The sequence below is a fragment of the Phyllostomus discolor genome, chromosome 6 (genome assembly GCF_004126475.2).
Source record: "Phyllostomus discolor isolate MPI-MPIP mPhyDis1 chromosome 6, mPhyDis1.pri.v3, whole genome shotgun sequence".
In the NCBI taxonomy this organism is placed as follows: domain Eukaryota; kingdom Metazoa; phylum Chordata; class Mammalia; order Chiroptera; family Phyllostomidae; genus Phyllostomus; species Phyllostomus discolor.
Window position 1 is genome coordinate 162,116,143 of NC_040908.2, and position 20,503 is coordinate 162,136,645.

At 59.4% G+C, this 20,503-nt stretch overlaps 2 protein-coding genes and 1 pseudogene across 2 annotated transcripts; 2 read left to right on the forward strand and 1 right to left on the reverse strand.

The window, feature by feature from the left end:
- Positions 1 to 2,822: 2,822 nt before the first annotated feature.
- On the forward strand, positions 2,823 to 7,921 carry CCDC86 (coiled-coil domain containing 86). Its single transcript, XM_028516455.2, has 4 exons — positions 2,823 to 3,646; positions 5,033 to 5,162; positions 6,820 to 6,894; positions 7,076 to 7,921. The coding sequence occupies exons 1-4, from the start codon at positions 2,892 to 2,894 to the stop codon at positions 7,193 to 7,195; spliced, it is 1,080 nt and encodes a 359-aa protein (XP_028372256.1). The 5' UTR covers positions 2,823 to 2,891; the 3' UTR covers positions 7,196 to 7,921.
- Positions 7,922 to 8,613: 692 nt separating this feature from the next.
- Positions 8,614 to 12,859, reverse strand: PTGDR2 (prostaglandin D2 receptor 2). Its single transcript, XM_028517196.2, has 2 exons — positions 12,742 to 12,859; positions 8,614 to 10,593 (listed from the first exon to the last, which is right to left on the reverse strand). Exon 2 carries the CDS (start codon positions 10,583 to 10,585, stop codon positions 9,407 to 9,409), a length of 1,179 nt encoding a protein of 392 aa, XP_028372997.1. The 5' UTR covers positions 10,586 to 10,593; positions 12,742 to 12,859; the 3' UTR covers positions 8,614 to 9,406.
- Positions 12,860 to 17,057: 4,198 nt separating this feature from the next.
- On the forward strand, positions 17,058 to 17,414 carry LOC114500650 (annotated as a pseudogene).
- The last annotated feature ends 3,089 nt before the right edge of the window (positions 17,415 to 20,503 follow it).

A 20,503-nucleotide genomic window follows, 5' to 3' on the forward strand; every position in this document is an offset into this window, starting at 1 on the left:
CCTCGGCTGGGTGGAGTGGTAATGGCTCAAAGAACACCTGATCCCTATCTTTGGTAACACGGTTTCCTTCAGTCAGCAGATCACACGTTACAGAAATAAGCCCGTGCTGCCGATTCAGCACTCTTCCCGGTGTGTGCACACACGCAGAGCCACAGCTGCCCAGGGGCGATGGGCCGCCCAGCACCTGTCACTGCACAGACCCGGGTCAGTGTGACCAAGGGACGAGCGGGGCCCACGTGTGGGGCACCAGGCGGCTAAGCGTGCCGGCTCTGGAACTGCGTGCGGCCCTGGCTCTTTGGTGTGTAGATGTGCGACTCTGGGCAAGCGCCTTAGCCTGTCTGTGCCTCAGTTTCCTCACCGGGATACTTCCTCATAAAAGGATTGTGGCTCTGCAGTCAGGAGCCTGGGTATGGGTCCCACCTCTACCACCTATTTACTGTGTGACCTTTACAAGGCCCCTCTGTGCCTCAGTGTCTTGATGTGCGAAATGGGAGTAATAACAACAGCACCTGCATCACCGGATCGTTGTGAGGATTACACGGGTTCGTATACCTGGAGCGTTTGAAAGAATGCCTGGCCCAGTCAGTAATTGCTCACCCCCGTGTTTCAGGTGGATTCCTCCGGGGCTGACTCTGAGACAAGGACTTAAGTGCAAATAGTCTGTTCACAAGATGACCCCAGTGAGCACCTACAAGTGAGAAACTGAGGCAGGGGCAGGAAAGAAGCCAGAAGAGGGTGTGTGAATGACCAGGTTACCTTAGCAGACATGTGGGGCTAGTCTTGCTGGGTCCTGCGGGGGACCGCAGAGAGCCCCCTCAGTATCCTTCCACCAGAAGGCAACGGGGCTGGGGTGTTTGCAGTAGAAAGCAAAGAAGCATAAAAGAACAGAGTCCCAACACCAACTGCCACACCGGGCTTTCCTGAAAATTTCAGGGGTCTCCATGGGACCCTGCACACCGACAATGACAATCAGCTCAGGTGGGAGTGGAGGGCTCTGGGCCAGAGTTCACTTGATGCCTAGGTCGACAACGTGTCCCCACATGATTCGGGGAACACCCAAAGGGCCCCTGTCTGTAAATCATCTCCTCTCACACCCCCCTGGTGGGGACCTGAGATGACCCTCCTAAGTACTTTAAGCAGGGCTGGGATATGATCCCAAGGGCATGTGAGAGCCACCCCTCCGGCTGAGGACAGGAGCTCAGGAAGCAGGGAGCTGAGGGGACCCAATGCTGGGCAGGGGCAGTGCGGTACCCTGCAGAGCACACGCTGGGTGTGGTTCTCAGCAGCTGGCCTTTCGGGTCTCCAAGCAAGCGCAGGAATTTAAGGAACCGAGAACCAGGGGCTGGAAGAGCTGGGCGAGAACGGGCTGAGGTTTTTCTGCAGCAGGGAACTGCACCGCTGGGCAGGGCCCAGAGGCAAAGCCTCCCCGCAGGGCCTCCCTCGGCCCAGGAGCATGAGGAGGCTGAGCCAGGGGCTAACACACGATAACAGTGCAAGGGCACATGGAGGGATGTTGGAGAAGCCCGGCTGTCCCCCTGCCCTCAGGGAGGCATTTCAGCAGGCTGGACTCATCAAGATGCACTGTGCGTGCCGTGCAACACCAGCCAAGGAGTAAGAGGTGTTAACAGGTTCTCCATCCACTTTTTTTGTCCTCCAGGAACCTTTGTCTGAAACCTCCTCACCTCCTCCTTGATCAGCGGTCAAGGCAGGCTGGGCTCCATCTGACACTGCAGAGTAGTGACTCGGCAGGTGGACACTGTGCTCAGTGCTGAGGCCCTGGGTGTCTGCCCTGACCTTCCTCCTCTGGCCCCTGAGCATCCTTGGATGACTTCCCAGGCCCTCTCACAACCCCTCCACTGGAGAAGCAATGGTTTCTAAAAGAAGCCACTGGGACAGCAGGTCAGGAGTCCTGGGACCCCAGAAGTCCATTCCTGAGCCATTCCAAGAATAACCCTGGAAAAGAGCTGGATACAGTTGGGCAACTTCCAAGATGTTCTTCCTAAGACTCACACTGTGAATGACTCAAACCCCTTCCTGGGTCTCACGAAAAAGACGGGAGGAGGCAGGTTCACACGCTGGGGCAAAGATCGCTGTTCCCGCTAAAAGGAATCTCGCAGACCACCCAACCTGTTGCTAGAACAGGGCAAAAGGGGCGGCTGAGAGGGTATGCAGGATGGCTGAGGACCTGTGTATACCAGGACAAAGATGGTGCATCTTACCAGTATCTCGGCTTCACGCATAAATGTTGAGAATGTTGAAAAGAGGGAGCCACAAATTTGATACTTAAGCACAGGGTGGGGTAAGAGAAGGCAAGGATGCGTACATTTAACATATAACTCAAGACAAGAGATGTCCCACCCCCGGGACCTGCCAGGTAACGGTGGCTCTGGCAGTCAGGAGTGAGGGTCACTTAGATACTAAATGACGAGTGCAAACTCACCAACATTACACATGAAAAAACAGGCCTGCAGGGGATGACACCCCTACCCAATTGCACAGGAGTGAGTTAGCGCAAAGCTTTCATCCAGCCTTGCCTACGGGATTCCTAGATCTTTTTTACAATTCTCTCCTCTCCAGGAAACGGGTCTCTCGTCCCTTCCCAATCTGCACACTCTCCGCCCCCCACCCCAGACCGTGTTTGCAGGAAAGGCAAAAGCAGACCTCAAGCTACAACTCTATCACAAGTAAATGCGCTGGCAGGCTTTGCGCATGCGCCTAGTGAAGCCTCTCAGCCGATCAACCCCGCCTCTCCGCCTGAAACTAACATGGCCGTCCTAGCAACAGACTCTCCTGCCCCGCACAAACGTGGCGTCCGCTGACGTCATAGGACGGCGCCGGTAGTCCCGGAGACTGCACGTGGGCTCGGATTTGGGATATTTTCCGGCTGGGCCATGGATACGCCGGTGAGGCGCAGCCGGCGGCTGGGAGACCTAAAGCGTGAGTCTCCCGAGAGCCCCACCTCGGTTTTGCAGGCGAGACCGGCCCTTGTGGAATTCGAGTCGAATCCAGAAGAAACCAGGGAGCCCGCGTCTCCTCCGCGTGCGACGCAACCCGGCCTGGAGTCCCCCGAAAGTCAGCCGGAGACGTGCTCAGGATCACCCAGTCTACGGCCAGGGGTAGGCCTGGGGTCTCCCCGAAGGGATTCGGGCCCAAGGTCTCCCCAGGGTCAGCGAGAGGCAGGCCTGGAGTCTCCCCGAAGACAACCACAGTCGAGTCTTGAATCCCCCCGACGTCAGCCAAAGCCAGGTGGGGAGTCACCAAAGAAGTTCTTCCAGAGCCAAGAAGAACCGGACGCGGAATTGGCCCACAGTAGGGAAGAGCTGGCCGGGGGGTCCCTCCGACGTCAGCTGCAGCCAGGCCCAGGATCGCCAGAGCCTAACCCCGGTCAACAAGCGCCGGGTCCCGAGCCCTCGCCGCCGCTGCAGGACCTGACGCCTCAGTCAGCTGACCCCACGAAGGGTCAGTGCCAGCCACCTCCTGCCGCGGCTGGGAAGCCGGAGAGAGACGGTCAGTGGCCAAAGAAGCGAAAAGGATCTTCAACCCAGGCCCCAGCGCCCAAGAAATTGAAGGAAGAGGTGGAGATTCCTGTAATCCCGAAGGGAAAGCCCAAGTCGGGGCGCGTGTGGAAGGACCGCTCCAAGAAGAGGTGAAATTGAGGGGGAGTGGTGCAGCTGGGCAGGGTGGGGTTCTCTGCGGTATTGGGGCTTCGGTGCAGCCTGGAGACCGCCGCTGGGTTGGCCAGAACTCACACAAACTGGTCATTATCATCAGAATGTGTAAAATGCCCTGGCACCCCAGGGAGGGTGACAGCGTGGTTATTTTTGTGCTTCCTCCCTCCTCAGGGTCCCTCTGGAACTCTCCTTCGGCACCTCGTTTGTGTTTTCATTCAACAGGCATTTCCCTTTGTCCGCCCCCTCTCCTGAGGGAGGCAGAAGCAAGTAAACCAGCCATTATTTGATAAAATAGTGGGCCTGTCTTTGCCCACTATTACCTGTTAAGATTATTTGCCTTTGTGATTGACAACTTAAACAGATAATAGTGGGCCAAGACACTGGGTATATGGGACAGCGCTAACCACTTTAGGAAGCATTAGCCAGGGACCGGCCTTTCAAACAGAGGGACCAGCATGCATCATGGCATTTAATCTGCACATCGACCCTGTGAAGCAGCAGGTTCGTCCTCATAGTACATATGAGGATTATCTTCATGTTACATATGAGGCATCTGAGGCCCTGCCGGAAAACCAGGTGTGAACAGATCGTAGGAGGTTTGGGGCGAAAGCAGGGAAACCGGTAAGGAGGCTGTTGTAGAAGAACTAAAACGCCTTCAGAAGCCGGAGGCAGGCCTTGTGCCGATAGATCATTGGATTGAAGTTCAGGATCTTTGAGGAAGCAGCTTCGGTGGGTGGTGAGTGAGCCCAGAGACGGTGGGGGCAGCCCCCGCTCCAGGAGGTAGCCCGGGACTTCTTGCGGTGCGCCTTCTCACAGAGGGCATCTCCTTCCTCCTACAACTGTGTCACCGGCACACTTCAGAAAATCAGAACTTCCCCTGATAACCTCCAGTGCCCACTCCATTTTCACCTTCCCCGACCCGGGAGAGAGGCTGAACCGCACCCGTGCGTGCCGCCCCAGCAGGCAGGGAGTCCCGTCTGCAGAGGCGTTCGTGCACTTGGGGGAGAGTAGCAGGGCTTAGTGGCAGGGGCCGAGTGGCCTGGACGCTGTGGTCACATACAGGAATTCGGGAACAGGGTGACCTTGGGCAGTTATTTAACCTCTCTGAGCCTTGGTTTGCTCCTCTGTAAAATGGAGAGAACAAGAGTCCCCTTCTCAGAGGCACATACTGGGGCTTAAGAAATGGCAGCCAGCACGATCAGAGCCATTTCTTACCCTGAGTCTGGGGAGACCTGGAGGGCCGCCTGCCCAGCACACGGCAGGCGGGAGGTGATTCTGACTGGGTTCTGGGGAAGAGCCCGGAAGTGAGGGGAGAAGGTGCCTCCCACGGGCTCCAGGAGTGCCCTCTCTCCCCCATCCAGGTTCTCCCAGATGGTTCAGGACAAGCCCCTGCGCACATCCTGGCAACGGAAGATGAAGGAACGGCAAGAGAAGAAGCTGGCCAAGGACTTTGCCCGGCACCTGGAGGAGGAGAAGGAGAGGCGCCGGCAGGTGAGGGGCCGGCCAGGCTGAGGCTGGAGCTGAAGGGCTGAGCTCTGCTGTTACAGGCCTGGAGGAGGGGAAAGCTCGCACAGGTGCCCGGGGGGGCGCCACAGCGAGGCAGGGAGCCTGGCAGGAAGCAGAAGCACAGTCTGGGACCACAGGCTAGTGGACTGTCCAGTTAAGCCTGGGGCTCTGCATGCAGCTCAAGGATGGGAAGAGGCCCGGGAAGAAGCCCCCGAGTGGCCCACTGGTGATAGGAACTTTCAGTGAGGTGCAGTCGGGGGTCTCTGCTCAGGTGGGCAATGCTTACAGGTCAGAAAGCTTCACCCTCGTATTGTTACCGTCATTCTCCAAGAGGTGGCTGCCACAGGTCAGCAAAGTGGCCGCCCACGCTTTCCTCCTTTCCTCCCTGATCCTCATCCCAGGGCCACCAGCGCCCCACGAGAGGTTCGCGCCCAGCCTCTTCGGTCTCCGGGAAGCCCCAGCAGACAAAGTGGGGCACCGGCGTTGGCTGGTGCCTGCTCCCCCAGTGCCAGGGTTCTCAGCGGGACATCGCTCCCCAGGGGATCCCAGAGGCACAGGAGGAAGCAAACACCTTGCTGCAGCCTGTGGTCGCAGCCTGGCCACTGAGGGGAGGAAGTGGGCCGGTCACTGGGTCACCTGTCCCCTGCTTTGAGCCGCCCTGCCTCAGCCTGTGGCCGAGGTCCTCTAGAAGGTGTGGCCGCTGCCTGGTGTTCAGGCCTTATCTTACTTCCTGTGTGGCCCCGGCCCCCTCTTGGGCAAGGCGGCCTTTCTCACCGTCAGCTTCGGAGAGGTGCCTGCCCAGCCCCCAGCCCCGGCCACTCCTGACTGCGGGCCCAAGTCTTACTTCTCGTTCTCCCCACGGGCCCAGGCCACCCCCTGCTCCCCTAAGTTATCAAAGCCAAGAGATGCCCCAGCTCGTGCAGCGGCCTCGACGCCCATATCCCACCCTGGCCCCACCGGGGACAGCAGCCAGCAAAGCTAACAAATCATGGGGCATCCCGTTCCCAGGGCCGTCTCCCTCTAGGTTCCCCTTCTCTGTGGTCGTAGCGGGCCAGGTGACATCCCAGACTCACTATGTGTGTTCATCCGTTCATTCCTCAAAACAAGCTCATGTGGTCACTCTCACTTTGTAGGTGGGGTCAGTTGAAGCACAGAGAGATTAAACAACTTGGCCAAGGTCACCTGTTTAGGAAGTAACAGTCAGGATTCGAACCAGAGCCTCTGCTCTGCAGCCTCCACCTTCCCAGCCCCCCACCTGGGCACAGGGACCTCAGGGGCCGAGAAGGTGGGAATGAGGGAAGAGCCCACCCCTTCTCCCCAGCAGTGGAGGAGGGAGTGGTTCCAGGGGCCACTGGCTACGTGGGCCTGAGCTCCCAAGTGTCAAGCCACCCACGTCCTCAGCTGCGGTCCAGACGCCCACCTTCTCGGGTGGGGCCAGTACCTTCCCACCGCGGAGGGCTCTGGTCCCAGGGGACAGGGACCGTTCCTTCCCGCCCGTCCACCCACACACCCCCAGGTCCTGGGAGCGGAGGGCCCTTCCCCTCCTCCCCGGGAACTTGGCCAGCTCTCTCCACTCGGGCGCCTGAGAGACCGGAGCCGCCCCGGCTCCCAGGCCCAGACCCCCTTCCCCTGTGCATTACAGGAGAAGAAGCAGCGCCGGGCCGAGAACCTGAGACGCCGCCTGGAGAACGAGCGCAAGGCAGAGATAGTCCAAGTGGTGAGTGTGGCCTGCCCGGGGCTTGGGGGCTGCGTTCCTGCCCCGCACCCCTGCCTCTCGTCCACCCCTACCATCCACCCCTCCTCCCCCCACCTCCCGCCCAGGTCCCAGGCCTCCCTCCCCCTGGTGAACAGGGCGGAGACGGCAGCCACGTTAATGCCCTCCCCTCACACGCCTGCAGATCCGAAACCCCGCCAAGCTCAAGCGGGCGAAGAAGAAGCAGCTGCGCTCGGTCGAGAAGCGGGACACTCTGGCCCTGCTGCAGAAGCAGCCGCCGCAGCGGCCCGTGGCCAAGGTCTGAGCTGAGGCCAGCCCAGAGGGCTCCTGCAGCCAACCACCCACCGTGTCCGACGTGGCGCCTCTCAAGCCACTGGTCGCCCGCCTCCACTGGACCCGGCACCCCAGCTCTGGCTCCTGCACAGGGGCCCCACTCCAGAGGGGGCTCGGATTCTTTGAGGGCGCTTAGGCAGGTGTCTGTGAGACACAGGCCCAGAGAGGGCCTGGGACCTGGCAGAGAGGAGGGGCTGGGGCGGGGGAAGAGGTTCGGGGCCCTCCTCTCTGCTTCCCTCCTTCTCCAAGTGCCTTCAAACCGGGGAGAGTAAGTTCTTCTGGTTCCTCAGGGAGCTAGTGACTGAAGCGTGACTCCCCTGGATGCGAAAGTCCCGGGTCGAGGTCCTGGGTCCCCCCCCAGGCCAGGAGGCCGTCAGTCGGGAATCCAGCCCCACCGTACCTTCCCGAAGGCTGCTTTGGGTCCCTCTGCACCCCACTGACCCCCGACTGTGTCCAGCGCCACCCTCTGGGCAACACCGAAAGGTGCCAGTGCGAGGTTGCAGGGAGCGGCATTCCTCTCCAGCCCCCTCGCCTGCACCGGCCTCGGCGGGCGCCCCGGAGATGTGATTGTCTACGACAGAAGTACCGACTGAACCCCTGCCATGTGCAGGCGCAGACCTGGGTTCCAGGGAATGCAGGGTCCCTGCCCTTGAGCTCTCACTCTTACAGAGAAAACATAATAAATGAGCAAGGTTTATTGCATGTCAGGCGGCCGAAATGCTATGAGTAAAGCAGGGCAGGGGTGGGAGGGAACCGGGGCAGGGTGCTGTGATGGGATGTTTGTTCTGCCAGCCGGACAGCTGCTGTCCAGTGGGCTGGCCCTGTCTGGGACTGGGAGTGGACCTTGAGCTGGCCCTCCCAGCCTGAGGCTGGCTCAAGGAGCACTGGACCACGGTCCCAAGAAAGTCTCTCATCCTGGCTCTTCCACTTGTGTCTCATCCACCGAGCACTTGCCGGCACCAGCTCCGTGCCAGGCGCCAGGATGCAGGTCCGAGAACAGCAGGCTGACCTCGAGTCCGCGGCAGGCAGAGGAGATGGGCATGGTGCTTCCGGCGAGCTGTGACGGGCATGCCGGTGGCCCCTCACCGCTGCAAGCACGAGTGGCAGGCACCCAGCCCCTGTGTGGTCGGGAGGTGGGTGCTACAAAGATCTCAGGGTGGCCCACGTTGCCCACAGAGCGTGCCACAGAACACGGGCGCCCAGGGGTGTCACGTTAGCCAGGGAGTGTCACGGGCTGTGATCTTGGCAGCTGCTGTGCCCATTAAAATCCTCAAGACTGAGAAGACACGAGATGCCCACCGCCCCGCGGCTAGCCCTGGTTCCCCAAGCCCTCGACCACGGCACGCCTTTGCTTTTTCCTTCTTGTAAACGCTTCTGAACACTGGGACGGAGGCTCCCACACAGTTACTTTCCTACTCCCTGGGGTGCGTCAGGATGTTTTGTCACTTACTAAACAGTCAATGAGCAAGCGATGCTTCCCGGTCAGCATGCAGGCCTGTACTCGGGGCATGTAACCTCCCTGCACCTGGATGCATGTGTCTGTGAGAACTGGGGCGAATAGAACCTAGCCCGCAAGAACGTGGAATGAAACACCCAGCCCAGTAAACGCTGGGTAGACAGACAGCTAATGGGAAGAAGCCAGGCTGGAACAGTGTTCCCCAAACCTTTCCCTCTTTCCCACTCCAAAACGACATCACTGGTGTCATAAAAAGTCCCCTCCTCCCCCCAGTCACCTGGTGAAGCTGAGCTCCAGGGAGATACATCCTGTGTGCGTGTGGAAGCAGCCTGCAACCCTGGTTGGAGAAGTCTCAGGTGGTCTTAACCCAGTGTTACCCCAGGTGCGGCCCGTGGCCCAGCAGCACCGACATCTACTCCTGGGAGCTTGTTAGAAATACAGCCTCTCGGCCCCACCCACTGGTCCTGGGGCGGCCTGTGCGCAGTGAAGTTTGCAAAGACTTCTTTAACTCCGTCAGTGGAAAGGCCTCACTGAGTCACGCCGGGCACTATAAAATGCAGATTCTCGGGGCCTGCCCTCCGGACTAAGCTCTCAGGCTGGAACTGGGCTATCTACATTTCAACAGGTGGTGGCTTCAGGATGCTTTGGCGCTGGATCGCTGCCTTGCCTCTGCCTTTGCCTTTGTCTTCGTCTTCCGGGGAGAATGGCAAGGCGGGCCCCGTGCCTCTAATCAGAGGTGGTGCTCAGTGCCCGGCTCAGGGGGCCCCTCTCCTCCTGGGACCCGGCCCGGGCCTTCGCCGACGGCGCAGCGTGGCCACCACGCAGCCAGTCCAGCAGGCGCTGGGACCTGCGTGGGCGGGGGACCACGGTGGTGGAGGAGGCGCGGCGCCGGCGGCTGCTGCCGGTGACGAGGTCGCTGTCGTCCACCAGCACGCTCTCCAGCACGCTGCGCAGCGAGCGCCGCAGCTTGCGCAGCAGGTCGGGGCAGGTGAACACGTAGAGCAGCGGGTTGATCACACTGTTGATGAAGGCCAGGCTGGTGACGAAGGGCAGCCCGCGCCAGGCGAGCGGCCGCAGCGCCCTGTTGTTGTGCGAGCGCGCCTCCAGCAGGCTGAAGACGTGGTAGGGCCCCCAGCAGAGCGCGAAGGCCGCCACCACGGCCGCCACCAGGCGCACGAAGCGGCCCGACCGCCGGCGACCGCGTTGGCGCAGCTGGATGCTCACCGCTGCGTGGCTCGAGGCGATGATGGCCAGCGGCACCAAGAAAGCCAGCAAGAACTTGCTGACCGCCAGGGCCAACTGGCGCGAGTTGCACGTGGCGTCGGGGTCCGGCCCGGGGTTGAGGAGCAGCACGTTGTAGTAGCACATGATGCGCCCGTCCATCCGCGGGATGGTGTCCCGGAACACGAAGTAGGGCACGGTGTTGAGCACGGCCAGGGCCCAGAGCACCAGGCAGACCTTGTGGGCCGCTGCCACCGTGCGGTGGTTCTGCGCCCACACGGGCCGCACCACCTGCAGGCAGCGGTCCAGGCTGATGGCGCTGAGCAGGAAGCCGCTGGCGAACATGTTGAGGAAGAAGATGGAGGAATGTATCTTGCAGAAGGTGGTGCCCAGCTCCCACGAGTGGCCCACGGCCAGGAAGTAGGTGAAGAAGGGCAGCGTGGCAGTGGCCAGCAGGTCGGACAGCGCCAGGTGCAGCACCCAGGTGGTGATGACGGTCTGGCGCAGGCGGCAGCCCACCAGGAAGAGGATGAGTCCGTTCTCCACCAGGCCCAGCAGGGAGGCCAGCCCGTGCAGCACCACCGACACGTGGTCGATGTAGCGGATGCTGGAGTTGCTGTGCTTCTGGAGGCGCGTCATCTCCTCGAGGAGCGGGCAGAGGAGCTTCGTGGCGTTGGCCGACATGGCGGGCGCTGCCGCGGAAAGAAGGAGGCACTGAGGTGGGCAGGGCAGCAGGGACCCCGGCCAGGAGACGGGAGACTGACTCACGGGTGTCGTTGATGAGGCCCCCGGGGACCGGTGAGGGCGAGCAAAGGCAACGGGGGGGGGGCAGAGTGCCTCTGGGCCGCCCCGCCTGCTAGCCGTGCCCCCCTTGAGCGAGCCATTGGGCTTTCCGGAGTCAGCGTCCCCCTCTGCCCACGGACCTCGGTCATGACACGACCTACCTCAGAGGGCTGCTGGGAGAATTAAGTGGACGACCGTGTGTAAATATTTAGAACAGAACCTGGCACACAGTGGCACGACATCAACGTCTGTGCCGCTACGGTTAAGCAGGTGGCCTCAGGTCACATGGAGAAATAGGAACGGGCTCAGGCCAGGAAGGACTGGCTCCTTTGCCGAGTCCCATGAGGCACGACTGAGGCCTCACCTCAAGGGCAGGTGGGTCTGGCTGGCCTGGCAGACGGAAGGAGCCTGTGCCTTTAATGGATGCTGCCCTTCCGCCACCCACAGCAGCCCCCCCACCCCCCACCCAGACCTTGTCTCTCTGCAGATTCTCCTTGGAGCCCTCGGCTCCAACAGTGGCAGTTCATTGGGTGTGTTGGCTGCAAACAGTGGAGCCGGCCCCTCCTCTGATAATCGAAGAGGAACTAAGATAAGAGCTGGGAGAGCTGAGCAGGAGGAACTACCAGACCGGGTCTCTAGAGACCCAGTAAAAGACCTCTCCCCTGCCTGGATGGAAGCTTCTGCGGCTCTGCCTGCCCCAGGAAACCCAGCCTGTTCATTCATGTATTCATTCACCCGTGCACCCGTGCAGCAGACATTCACTGAGCAACTAACCACTCAGGGAACCGTGGCAGAAGCCAGCCTCCGGCAGACGGGCATGGCCACGGCCTCATCAAAAGCACGAGACCATCTGATGTGAAGCTGGTTGAGATCAGTGAGGGCTGAGGAGGTAGGAGACAGGTAGGGGGTGGGGGGCGGGGAACCCAGATTGTCCCAGGCCCCCTCCCAGCACACCAGGACTGTGGTAGGGTTCTTATATGGGTGCTCTCTCTAGCTCACGGCTCTACAGGAAAGACGCCAGTCCTCTCCATCCCATGTTGCAGATGAGAAAACTGAGACTCAAGTGTTTAAATAACTTGCCCAAAGCCACCCGAACAATACAGACCCGTAGATGAGTAACAGCCTAGCGCTTAGCCCATTTTCTTTCCTCTCCCTCTGCTCTAAGTAAGAGACGGTGGAAGAAGATGGGAAGGAAAGGGGGTGGAAGGTGGTCTTCGGTATTTTTCTTTCCAGGCAAAACACTTTTGGCCGGGACTAGAAAATCTCCAGGGACCATGTTCTTTTGTAAAGTGAGGGGTCCCTGGATATGTATCAACCTGGAATCTTCCTGGTGGATGAGCCCCTTGGACCCGGGGGTCTGCAGGCGGGTGGGTGGGGAGCAGCAGCTGGACCATCGCTCCCTGAGAATGCTCATAATTCCTTAAGCTTTAGAGTCTGTGGAGCAATTGCATGGATGATGGCCCTATGAGACCCCATTTTTCAGAAGAGGAAACTGAGTGTTGGAGAAGCAACTGGCCTGACGTGTCCCTAGCGGCAGTGGCGGAGCTGGGCGGTCACGGCCAGCAGACAGACCAGTGCCATCCCCTCCCTCTGCATGTCCAGCAGCTGCTTGTCCAAGTCCCAGGGGGGTGCTCAGAGAGCACAGTCCTGCTGCACCCTAGGGACCCATCCTGATCAGTTCTCTGGCTACTACACACAGTTGGCCCGCGCCTGCCAGGATTCCGAGGGAGCCCGGCAGCAAGGGTCCTGTTTGGGGAGGGGGCTGTGGGCAGAGAATGCAAGCTTTTGGAGTCAGAGACCTAGGTCTGAATCCCGGCTCCTCGACTGCCTGGCCGGGTGAACTTGGGTCAGTGACCCCGAGACTCTTGCGCCATCCTGGTTAACGCTGAAGGAAATGCAGCCCCCTCTGAGCAGCAGGTCCCCGGCAGCCCTCGGTAAACCCAGCCCTCTGCCGTCCTAGCTGATCACAGCCCTCTTCTCTGGTAAAATGGTACCTTCTCCCGTGGGTCCAGGGAGGGCACCTGGGCTGCCCAGTCCCCGGGCCACTGCCTCCTTACCTGGGCACAGAGGGAGGGAGCACAGGATTCCAGCCCGGGGGGCAGTCAGCTTCTGGTAGCAGCTAGACAAGAATCGCTGGGTAGGAGGAGGCTGCGGGAGGAAATAGCTCTCAGGCCCAGAGTGTTTGTATGCATGTGTATTTAGGGGTGGGGTGGGGGGGAGGCGGGGACAGCTGGAGAGTGAGCTGTCACACTGGTATTCAAGTAGCATTAATCTGCATTGATGGGGACCGCTGGCCGGCCCCTGCTCACCCCTCCCCCTTCACAGCAGCCAATGCAAGTGCACGTGGGGAGAAAGCTGTGTGCCCAGAAGTGTGAGCCCAAGTGTGCAGAGGGCCGTGCTTTTCAGGGGGGCTGGCAGGTAGGGGAAGGGCAGGAGGAAGGAGCAAAGTACCCGGTGTGGCAGCCCTAGGATGCTGATATGCTATCGATGTTTTTGTGAGGATTAACTGGTGTATTAGTTAATAATGACAGAAAGTTGCCCCGGCTGGTGTGGCTCCATGGATTGAGCTCTAGTCTGTGAACTGAAAGGTCACCGGTTCGATTCCCAGTCAGGTTCACTTCTGCACCTGCCTGGGTTGCAGGCCAGGTCCCCAAGTGGGGGCACGTGAGAAGCAAATGATCACATTTCTCTCACACACTGAGGTTCCTCTCCCTCTCTTTCCCCCTCCCTCTCCTCTCTCTAAAGTAAATAAATAAAATCTTAAAAAAAAAAAAACAAAACAGGGAAACAGGCAGTGAGAATGGCACCGGGCCATTGGTAACGATGGACCCAGCGGGGCGGGGGCCCCTCTGTGGGTCGAGGCTCCAGCCCTGGAGACTCATTCAGTTCAGCAAACGTACGTTGGAACCCCTCCCACACGTCCGACCCTCTGCGTGGTGTGGTGGCGAAGAGACAAAGCAGAGGGACAGTCTCTGTCCCCAAGTTGCTCATCATGAAGGTGGGGTGCACGTGCGTAGAGAAATTACCACGGAGGGCAAAGGCGGCAGGATCTCCAGGGAGGCAGTGAGGGGGAGGACTCGGGGGTGGATAGACTCTGATGAGGAGGATCAGGGAAGGCTTCCCAGAGGAGGCAACCTCTGGCGAGGGTTTTGGAGGGTGGGTAGGGGTCCACCGAGAGGCCAAGGGAAGAATGGTCGTCTAGAGGAGGGAGCACGCTGCACGAACACGGGCACAGAAACAGCCGGCAGGCACAGGCTGTGGGGAGGTGGTGATGAGCGCTGACTGAGGATAGGGTGTGATCGGGGGTAGCAGACGTGAAGACGGTGGCGTGGGCAGGGCCGGGTCCCTGAGGGGCTTTCTGGCCGTGCAGGGGGCCCCTGGGCCTCCCACTGTGTCCTGTCTTGCTGCCCCTCTGCTGCATATTGGGGACTCTGGGGTCTCCTGGGAAAGGAGGGTTTTCAGGGAAGGCCTCACCTGCTTCCTGCCCTGCATGGTACTTCCTGTGTGGTAGACTCCCCTCTTCCTCCTGCTCCTTCTGCTACTTCTTCTTCTTCTTCTTTTAAATGAGAGATAGTTTATTTAGGAAGTCATGGAGGTAGAAGAAGCGAGCCACAGAAGAAATGAGCTCAGGAAACAAGTCACAGCGAAAGAAGGGCCCTTGGCACCCAGGGGAGAGCGCACACCTTGGGAGGCTACAGAGGGAGGAGAGGTTCAGCGCACCCCAGATGAGGGGGAGACCTGGGGACACAGGCCGTGGGGAAAGGTGCGGGCGCGCTCCATGGAGAGAACCAACTTCTGGAGAGGCCAGAAAGGAACGGGAAAGCCCACGTCCCAAGGCAGGGGCAGAGGGAGACGGCTGGGGAGAAGCCTGGAACTGGCCCATTCCCTTGACTGTCTGTCAAACACACAAGTGATGCCAGGAGCATCGTCTTGGGAGCCCAGAGGTACTGCTGGTCTCAGGAAGGCGCCCTGCAGGTCAGGGGTGGGGCACGGGTGGGAGAAGAAATGCATCCCAGGCAGCAGTCACAGCACGTGCAAAGGCCCTGAGGTGGTGAGTGGATGGAACGGCTGGGGACGGTGGGAAGCATGCAGGGACTGGGGGGGTGGCGTGCTGGACCTGAGAGGCTCTGGGGGTCTGGACGGGTCCCGAAGGAGGCCCGTTGGGCTCAGACTCGTCTCCCCAGCTGCCGCAGGCAAGGCGGACACAGAGATGGGCCAGACTTCGGGTCTCTCTGGTGGACATCAAGTCCCGAGCTCCGGAGAAGGCTGTTCTTCAGGGACAAGGGCCTGTGCCCTGAGGGTAGCTGTGTCTTCTTCTAGATCCTGGGGGTCGCCGGACAGGCCTGGGTAGGGCTGGTGCTAAAGGCCCGCCTCTTGTCTCCCCCACTTCCCAGCCACTCAGCCCAGCGCTCAGAGAGGCCGGGTGGGGACACCAGCTTCCCTGGGCCCGCCCCCCCTCCCGTTAGTCTGTGAGCCCTCCAGGTGGGCGCTGGCCGCCCTGGCAGCCAGCACAAGGCACCCGTCCCTGCCCTTTCCTGCCCCAGGCCCACGGAGGCCCCCACGTCATGGCAGACAACAGCATGACATCACAACTGCGGCGGCTGGCTCCTGTGTCTGCACTGCAGCCGCCTCTGAGCGGAGCCCTTCGCTCCCTCATCTCCCCCGATCCTCCCACCCCAGGGCTGGGGAGGCCCCTGCCCTGTCGGCCTCCCCTGCTCTCCACCAGGCCCTGCTCCCGGCTCCACCCGAGCACCCCAGACCCACGGACAGACGGACGCAGAGCCCTCCACCCCAGTGGATCCAGCAGCATCGCCACCGTCTCCCCCAAACTCGATACAAACGCAAGTGGTCAGGCAGCACCTCCTGGGTCTTCAGACACCCTGGGGGCGGGGCCCGGCAGTCTGGGTTTAACAAGCCCTCCAGAAGGTTCCGACGATGCACACTCAAGTCGAGAATTGGAGGCCTTTGCCAAAGGCCCCAGGCGACCTTCCCCTGGACTCCGAGCTCTGCGAGGGTCCACCCGGCAGTCTCCACGTCCCGCCTGCAGCAGTGGCCTCCACAGAGGTGCTCCGCCCGGATGAGCTCCTTCGGACTCAGCCTGAGGCTGTGTGTCCCGGTTGCTGGAGGCTCCGGTCCTCTGCTTCCAACCAGCAAGCCCCGCCCAGGGCCCCTGCTGCTCAGGGTCTCCAGTGTGGCCTGGGCCCCTGGAACCCGGGCAGGAGGCCTGTCCTGCCGGTTCCCACGGTGGGTGGGAATGCAGCTGAGGTTCCCCCACGAGAACAAACATCTCACTGCCTTTTTCTCCAGAAAATGCCTTAGGGACCTGTGCCCCTGGTGACCCCAGGGGCGTCCCCTTGGCCCTAACGTGGGGTTGCTGAGCTCCCAACAGGCTGACTGAGTGTCTCCAAGGTGCCGGGACATTGCGGGAATGCTCCTTGGCCCCCAGACGCTTCCTCAGCGAAAGGGAGCAAAGGCTGAGGGAACAGTTAAGTGCAAACTTACGCAGTTCAGTCATTGCCGTCTTATCCCAGAGCTTGGAACGCACTTTAAACAAAAGCTCTATTGCCCTTGTCCTACGCCTGTGCCCATCGCACCTCCAGAGGGAAAACGGATTTTTATGAGCACCTACTGCGTGCCGGGTGCTTCGTGAATAAGGGCACCCCCTGGCACAGCCCATGAGGCCAACACAGCTGCTCCATTCATAAATGGAGAAGCAGGGCCGGGCCGGGGGAGTGGCTTGCCTCTTGGTGGGGGGGGCGGGGGGGCTGCCCTTCCCGCTGCCCCACCCTGCCTTCCTGGCCACAGAGCTCCTGGGGTCCCCGCCCCCCCCCCCCCCCCCCCCCCCCCCCGGCAAACAGGCACCCACACTGCCCGGATGCCTCAGCGGGACAGAGGGGCTTCTTCTCTGAGGATTACGGGGTCAGAAATGTATTCCCTCCCAGTTCTGGAGGCGGGAGTCTGGAATCCGGGTCCCCGCAGCGCCGCCTCCCTCCGAGGTCTCCAGGGCAGGGTCCCCCCCTTCCGTGCCGGGTGCTGCATCCCTCCGCCTCGGCCTCCCCTCGCATGGCCGGCCGCCTTCCTCCCCCTCCGCGCCTCTCCTGACGACATTTGTCATCTGTTGGTGGACTCAGGGCCCACCAGGTCACCCAGGGTGATCCCTCGCGGGGCCTCTAATTACATCTGCAAAAGGCCCCTTTTTCTAAGCCAGGTAGCGTTCACTGTTCCCAGGGGTTACGAACGATGTGGATATAGCTTTTGGGGGGCCGCCACCCCACCCACTTTGGTTCATGCAATGAAGCCTGACCCACTGAGACACACCGAGTGGGGCAATGATCGATCGGTTCCTCTAAAAAACTAGTGATAGCTCTTGGGGTCCGACCTCCTTTGTGGCAAAATGGCTCAACGCACCGAGAGAGTCGGAATCGTCCGTAAATACGGCACCCGTTAGGGCGCCCCCCTCAGGAAGATGGTGGAGAAAATTGAGACCAGCCAGCACGCCGAGTGTACTTGCTCCTTCCGTGGCAAAACCAAGACGCAGAGGCGAGCGGTGGGGATCTGGCACTGGGGCTCCTGCATGAAGACGGCCGCTGGTGGTGCCTGGACCTGCAATGCCACCTCCGCTGTCACAGTCAAGTCCGCCATCAGAAGTCTGAAGGCATTGAGAGACCAGTAGAAGCTCCACAATTTGAAGCATTGCTAGCCTATAATAAGGGGTTCATTTATCTAACAACAAAAAAATAGTAATAAATAAACTTTTTAAAGATTTTACTTATTTATTTTTGGAGAGAGGGGAAGGGAGGGAGACAGAGAGGAAGAGAAATATCAACGTGCAAGAGAAACTTCGATTGGCTGCCTCTCTCCCGCCCCCAGCCGGGGACCTGGCCTGCAACCCAGGCGTGTGCCCTGGCCAGGAATCAAATGGGTGACCTTGAGGTTTGCAGGCTGGTGCTCGATCCACTGCGCCACACCAGCCAGGGCAAATAATTTTTTAAAAAATAATAAGTTAGCCCTGGCTGGCGTAGCTCAGTGAATTGAGCGCGGGCTGGGAACCAAAGTGTCCCAGGTTCGATTCCCAGCCAGGGTACATTCCTGGGTTGCAGGCCATAACCCCCAGCAACCACACATTGATCTTTCTCTCTCTCTCTCTACCCCCCTCCCTTCCCTCCCTAAAAAAAAAAATAAATAATAAATAAATCTTAAAAATAAATAAATAAATAAATAAATAATAAGTTGATCATTGTCGTGTTCTAATGATTACGACCTGCCGACTGTTCTCAGTGCTTTATGTGGCTTCTTTTAGTTAATCCTCCCACAACCCTAATGGTCAGGTTTTGTTATTAAGCCCATGACACAGGTGAGGAGATCGAGTTGCCAGCTAGGTGAGCGGTTTTTCCGAGGCCTCCAGTGGGTGAGTGGAGGAGCTGGGTTCGTTCCCGGGTTAACAAGCTCTGAGTCATAGCCAAGGGCTCAGGGCTCCCTCTCTCCGGGACAGCTCGGCTCGACTTTTCTCAAAGGTCCTTCTGCCCTTGGCCACGAGAAAGCCCCTTTGCTCTTCCTCTGCCTGTCCAAGGGCCTTAGAAGATACACGGCCCTCCTGGATAAGGTTTATGAGCAGTGAGGAACACCTTTCTGTGTATTACCTAATCCCACCGCCTGCAGGGTCATTCCCATCCCTGTTTTATAGGCGGGGGAAGGTCCCCTCACGCCTGACCCTTCACTCCCGGGCAGTGAACACAGAGTGGAACCCCAGGCCTCCCAACTCCTCTGGCTGCCGCTCTCCCTGCCACCTGCTGCGCCCCTCCCCTTCCCCCTCCCCACCCCAGGGAAAATCCTGGGTTAGAGGAGGAAGCAAATAAATCCAGAAGGATTGATGCAGCCACTGAGGAACAGGCTAATTGCATAGCCTCAAAGTATCTCTCCAGCAGATACTTTCTATTTACAAAGAGAAACACTGAAACCCGGCAGACCCTATCCTACCCACGTGATTGAAATGACGTCAGCAGTACTAGGACGAACCGTGCGATGAGCCTCCCGGTGGAATGCACGGAGCAGACCACCACAACCCTTCTGGGGCAGCCCTGACTGCACTGCCCCCCTTCCCCGCCTCCCCTTCCCCATAGGTTGGAGCCCTAACCCCTAGGACTTTGGAATGCGACTCTCTTTGGAGATAGGACATTTATGAGGTGATCTCATTAAAATGAGGTCCTTAGGATGGACCTCATTCAGTCTGACAGGTGGCCTAATGAGAAGAGGAAGTTTGGAAACACGAAGAGACTTGGACTTCCAACTTCCAGAACTATGAGAGAGTATGTGTCTGTCTAAGCCACCCAGTCTGTGGGAATGTGTTGCGGCAACCCACGAAAATGAATAAACTGCCCGACATGCCCAGCCTGAATCTAAGCAGGCGGAAACAGCCGATGACCCCAAAGGATGGCCGTTCTGCAAAGCAACTGGCCTGCGTGCCGCCAAAATGCCAAGGGTCTGGAGGACAAAGAGTCACAGAGGGACTGTCCCATGTTGGAGGAGGCTAAAGAAACATGATCCCGACCTTGGACTGGGTCCTGCTGCAGGAAAAACAGAAAACAAAACACTTTCTCTTTGGCTATCAAAGTCATCACCGCGACCATTGATGAGTGAGTAAGGTTGGGAGATTACACAATCGCGTTATAGCAATGCCGATTTCCTGATTTTGATCTTTTTACTGTGGTTACTTGTTTTTAAGAAATATACACTACAGGCCTTATAGGGTAAAGGAGGAATTAATTGTGCCTGCAACTAGCTCTCCAATGGTATGGAAGAGTGTGTGCGCACACGTGTGTGTGTGTGTGTGTGTGTGTGTAGAGAGAGAGAAAGGAAAAGCCAGCACGGATGTAACGAGAAGCAATCAGATACCGTCGGAGGACTCGGGACAAAGGGCACACAGAAATTCTCGGCAGTGAGCCTGAAGTCACTTCAAAACCAGAATCTGTAACCTCTGCTGCCCCCCAGGAAGAATGCCCTGCACCAGCCCCTCTCCCCTGCACCCACATCTCTGCCCTGGGCTCACTCCTCCCCCTCCCGGAGCGCCAGCCTGCGGGAGCCCCCTGTTTACAGACTCTCTGTGTCCTCGGGTCCCCGCATTCCCCGTGCCCCAACACAATACTGCCCCCACCCCACGCCCTGCGCCCACGGGCTCCTCCCACTGTGCTCAGCACCCTGTGGTGCAGAAATGCTCCCACCCCCGCCGCCTGCCGCCTCCGCTGGCCCTGCTCCCACAGCCAACCCACCGAGCTTCCCCATCTGAGCGGTAGATCATCACCACAGCGATTTTCAACCCGTGTGGCCAAGGCGGCTCCCCGGTGTGCTGCAGGAACCTCCTTTACACATGCAACACTCGACTGTTCAGTCAGGGACGCTGGCCTCCTTTCCCCTGGACTATCAAGGTGAAACGGTGACAACAGCCAACACAACAGTAGCCATCTGGTGCGAACAAATCAAAAGTATACCCTTTTGCTTTTGTCAGATTGGCACAAAGAAAAAGGTGGCTTTTTTGTTTGTTTGTTTGCTTGCTTTTTGGGGGTTTTTTGTTGTTGGTTTTTTTTGGTGTGCCGCAGAATTTCAGTAGCTAGTGTGTGTGTGCCCGGAGACGAGGGAGGTTGCTGCAGGGTAAAGGCATTGTCAGCTTCAGGGCGCAAACAGGGGTCCCAAGGCTCGGGGAAATGAAGGGTCTTCCTCCCGGCTTGAACGCGACTGGGACTCAGGGCGGACCCCTCAGTCCAAGCCCCGCACACTCCCGCCGCCTCAGAGTCTCCTGGGTGCATGGGTGCTAGCACTTGCTGC

Bases quoted from the DNA above. Each gene is read 5' to 3' on its own strand.
- CCDC86 (XM_028516455.2), top strand. From the start codon at position 2,892: ATGGATACGCCGGTGAGGCGCAGCCGGCGGCTGGGAGACCTAAAGCGT. The intron at 5,163-6,819 runs GTGAGGGGCCGG...TGTGCATTACAG, and splicing joins AGAAGGAGAGGCGCCGGCAG to GAGAAGAAGCAGCGCCGGGC. The intron at 6,895-7,075 runs GTGAGTGTGGCC...ACACGCCTGCAG, and splicing joins AGGCAGAGATAGTCCAAGTG to ATCCGAAACCCCGCCAAGCT.
- PTGDR2 (XM_028517196.2), bottom strand. From the start codon at position 10,585: ATGTCGGCCAACGCCACGAAGCTCCTCTGCCCGCTCCTCGAGGAGATG.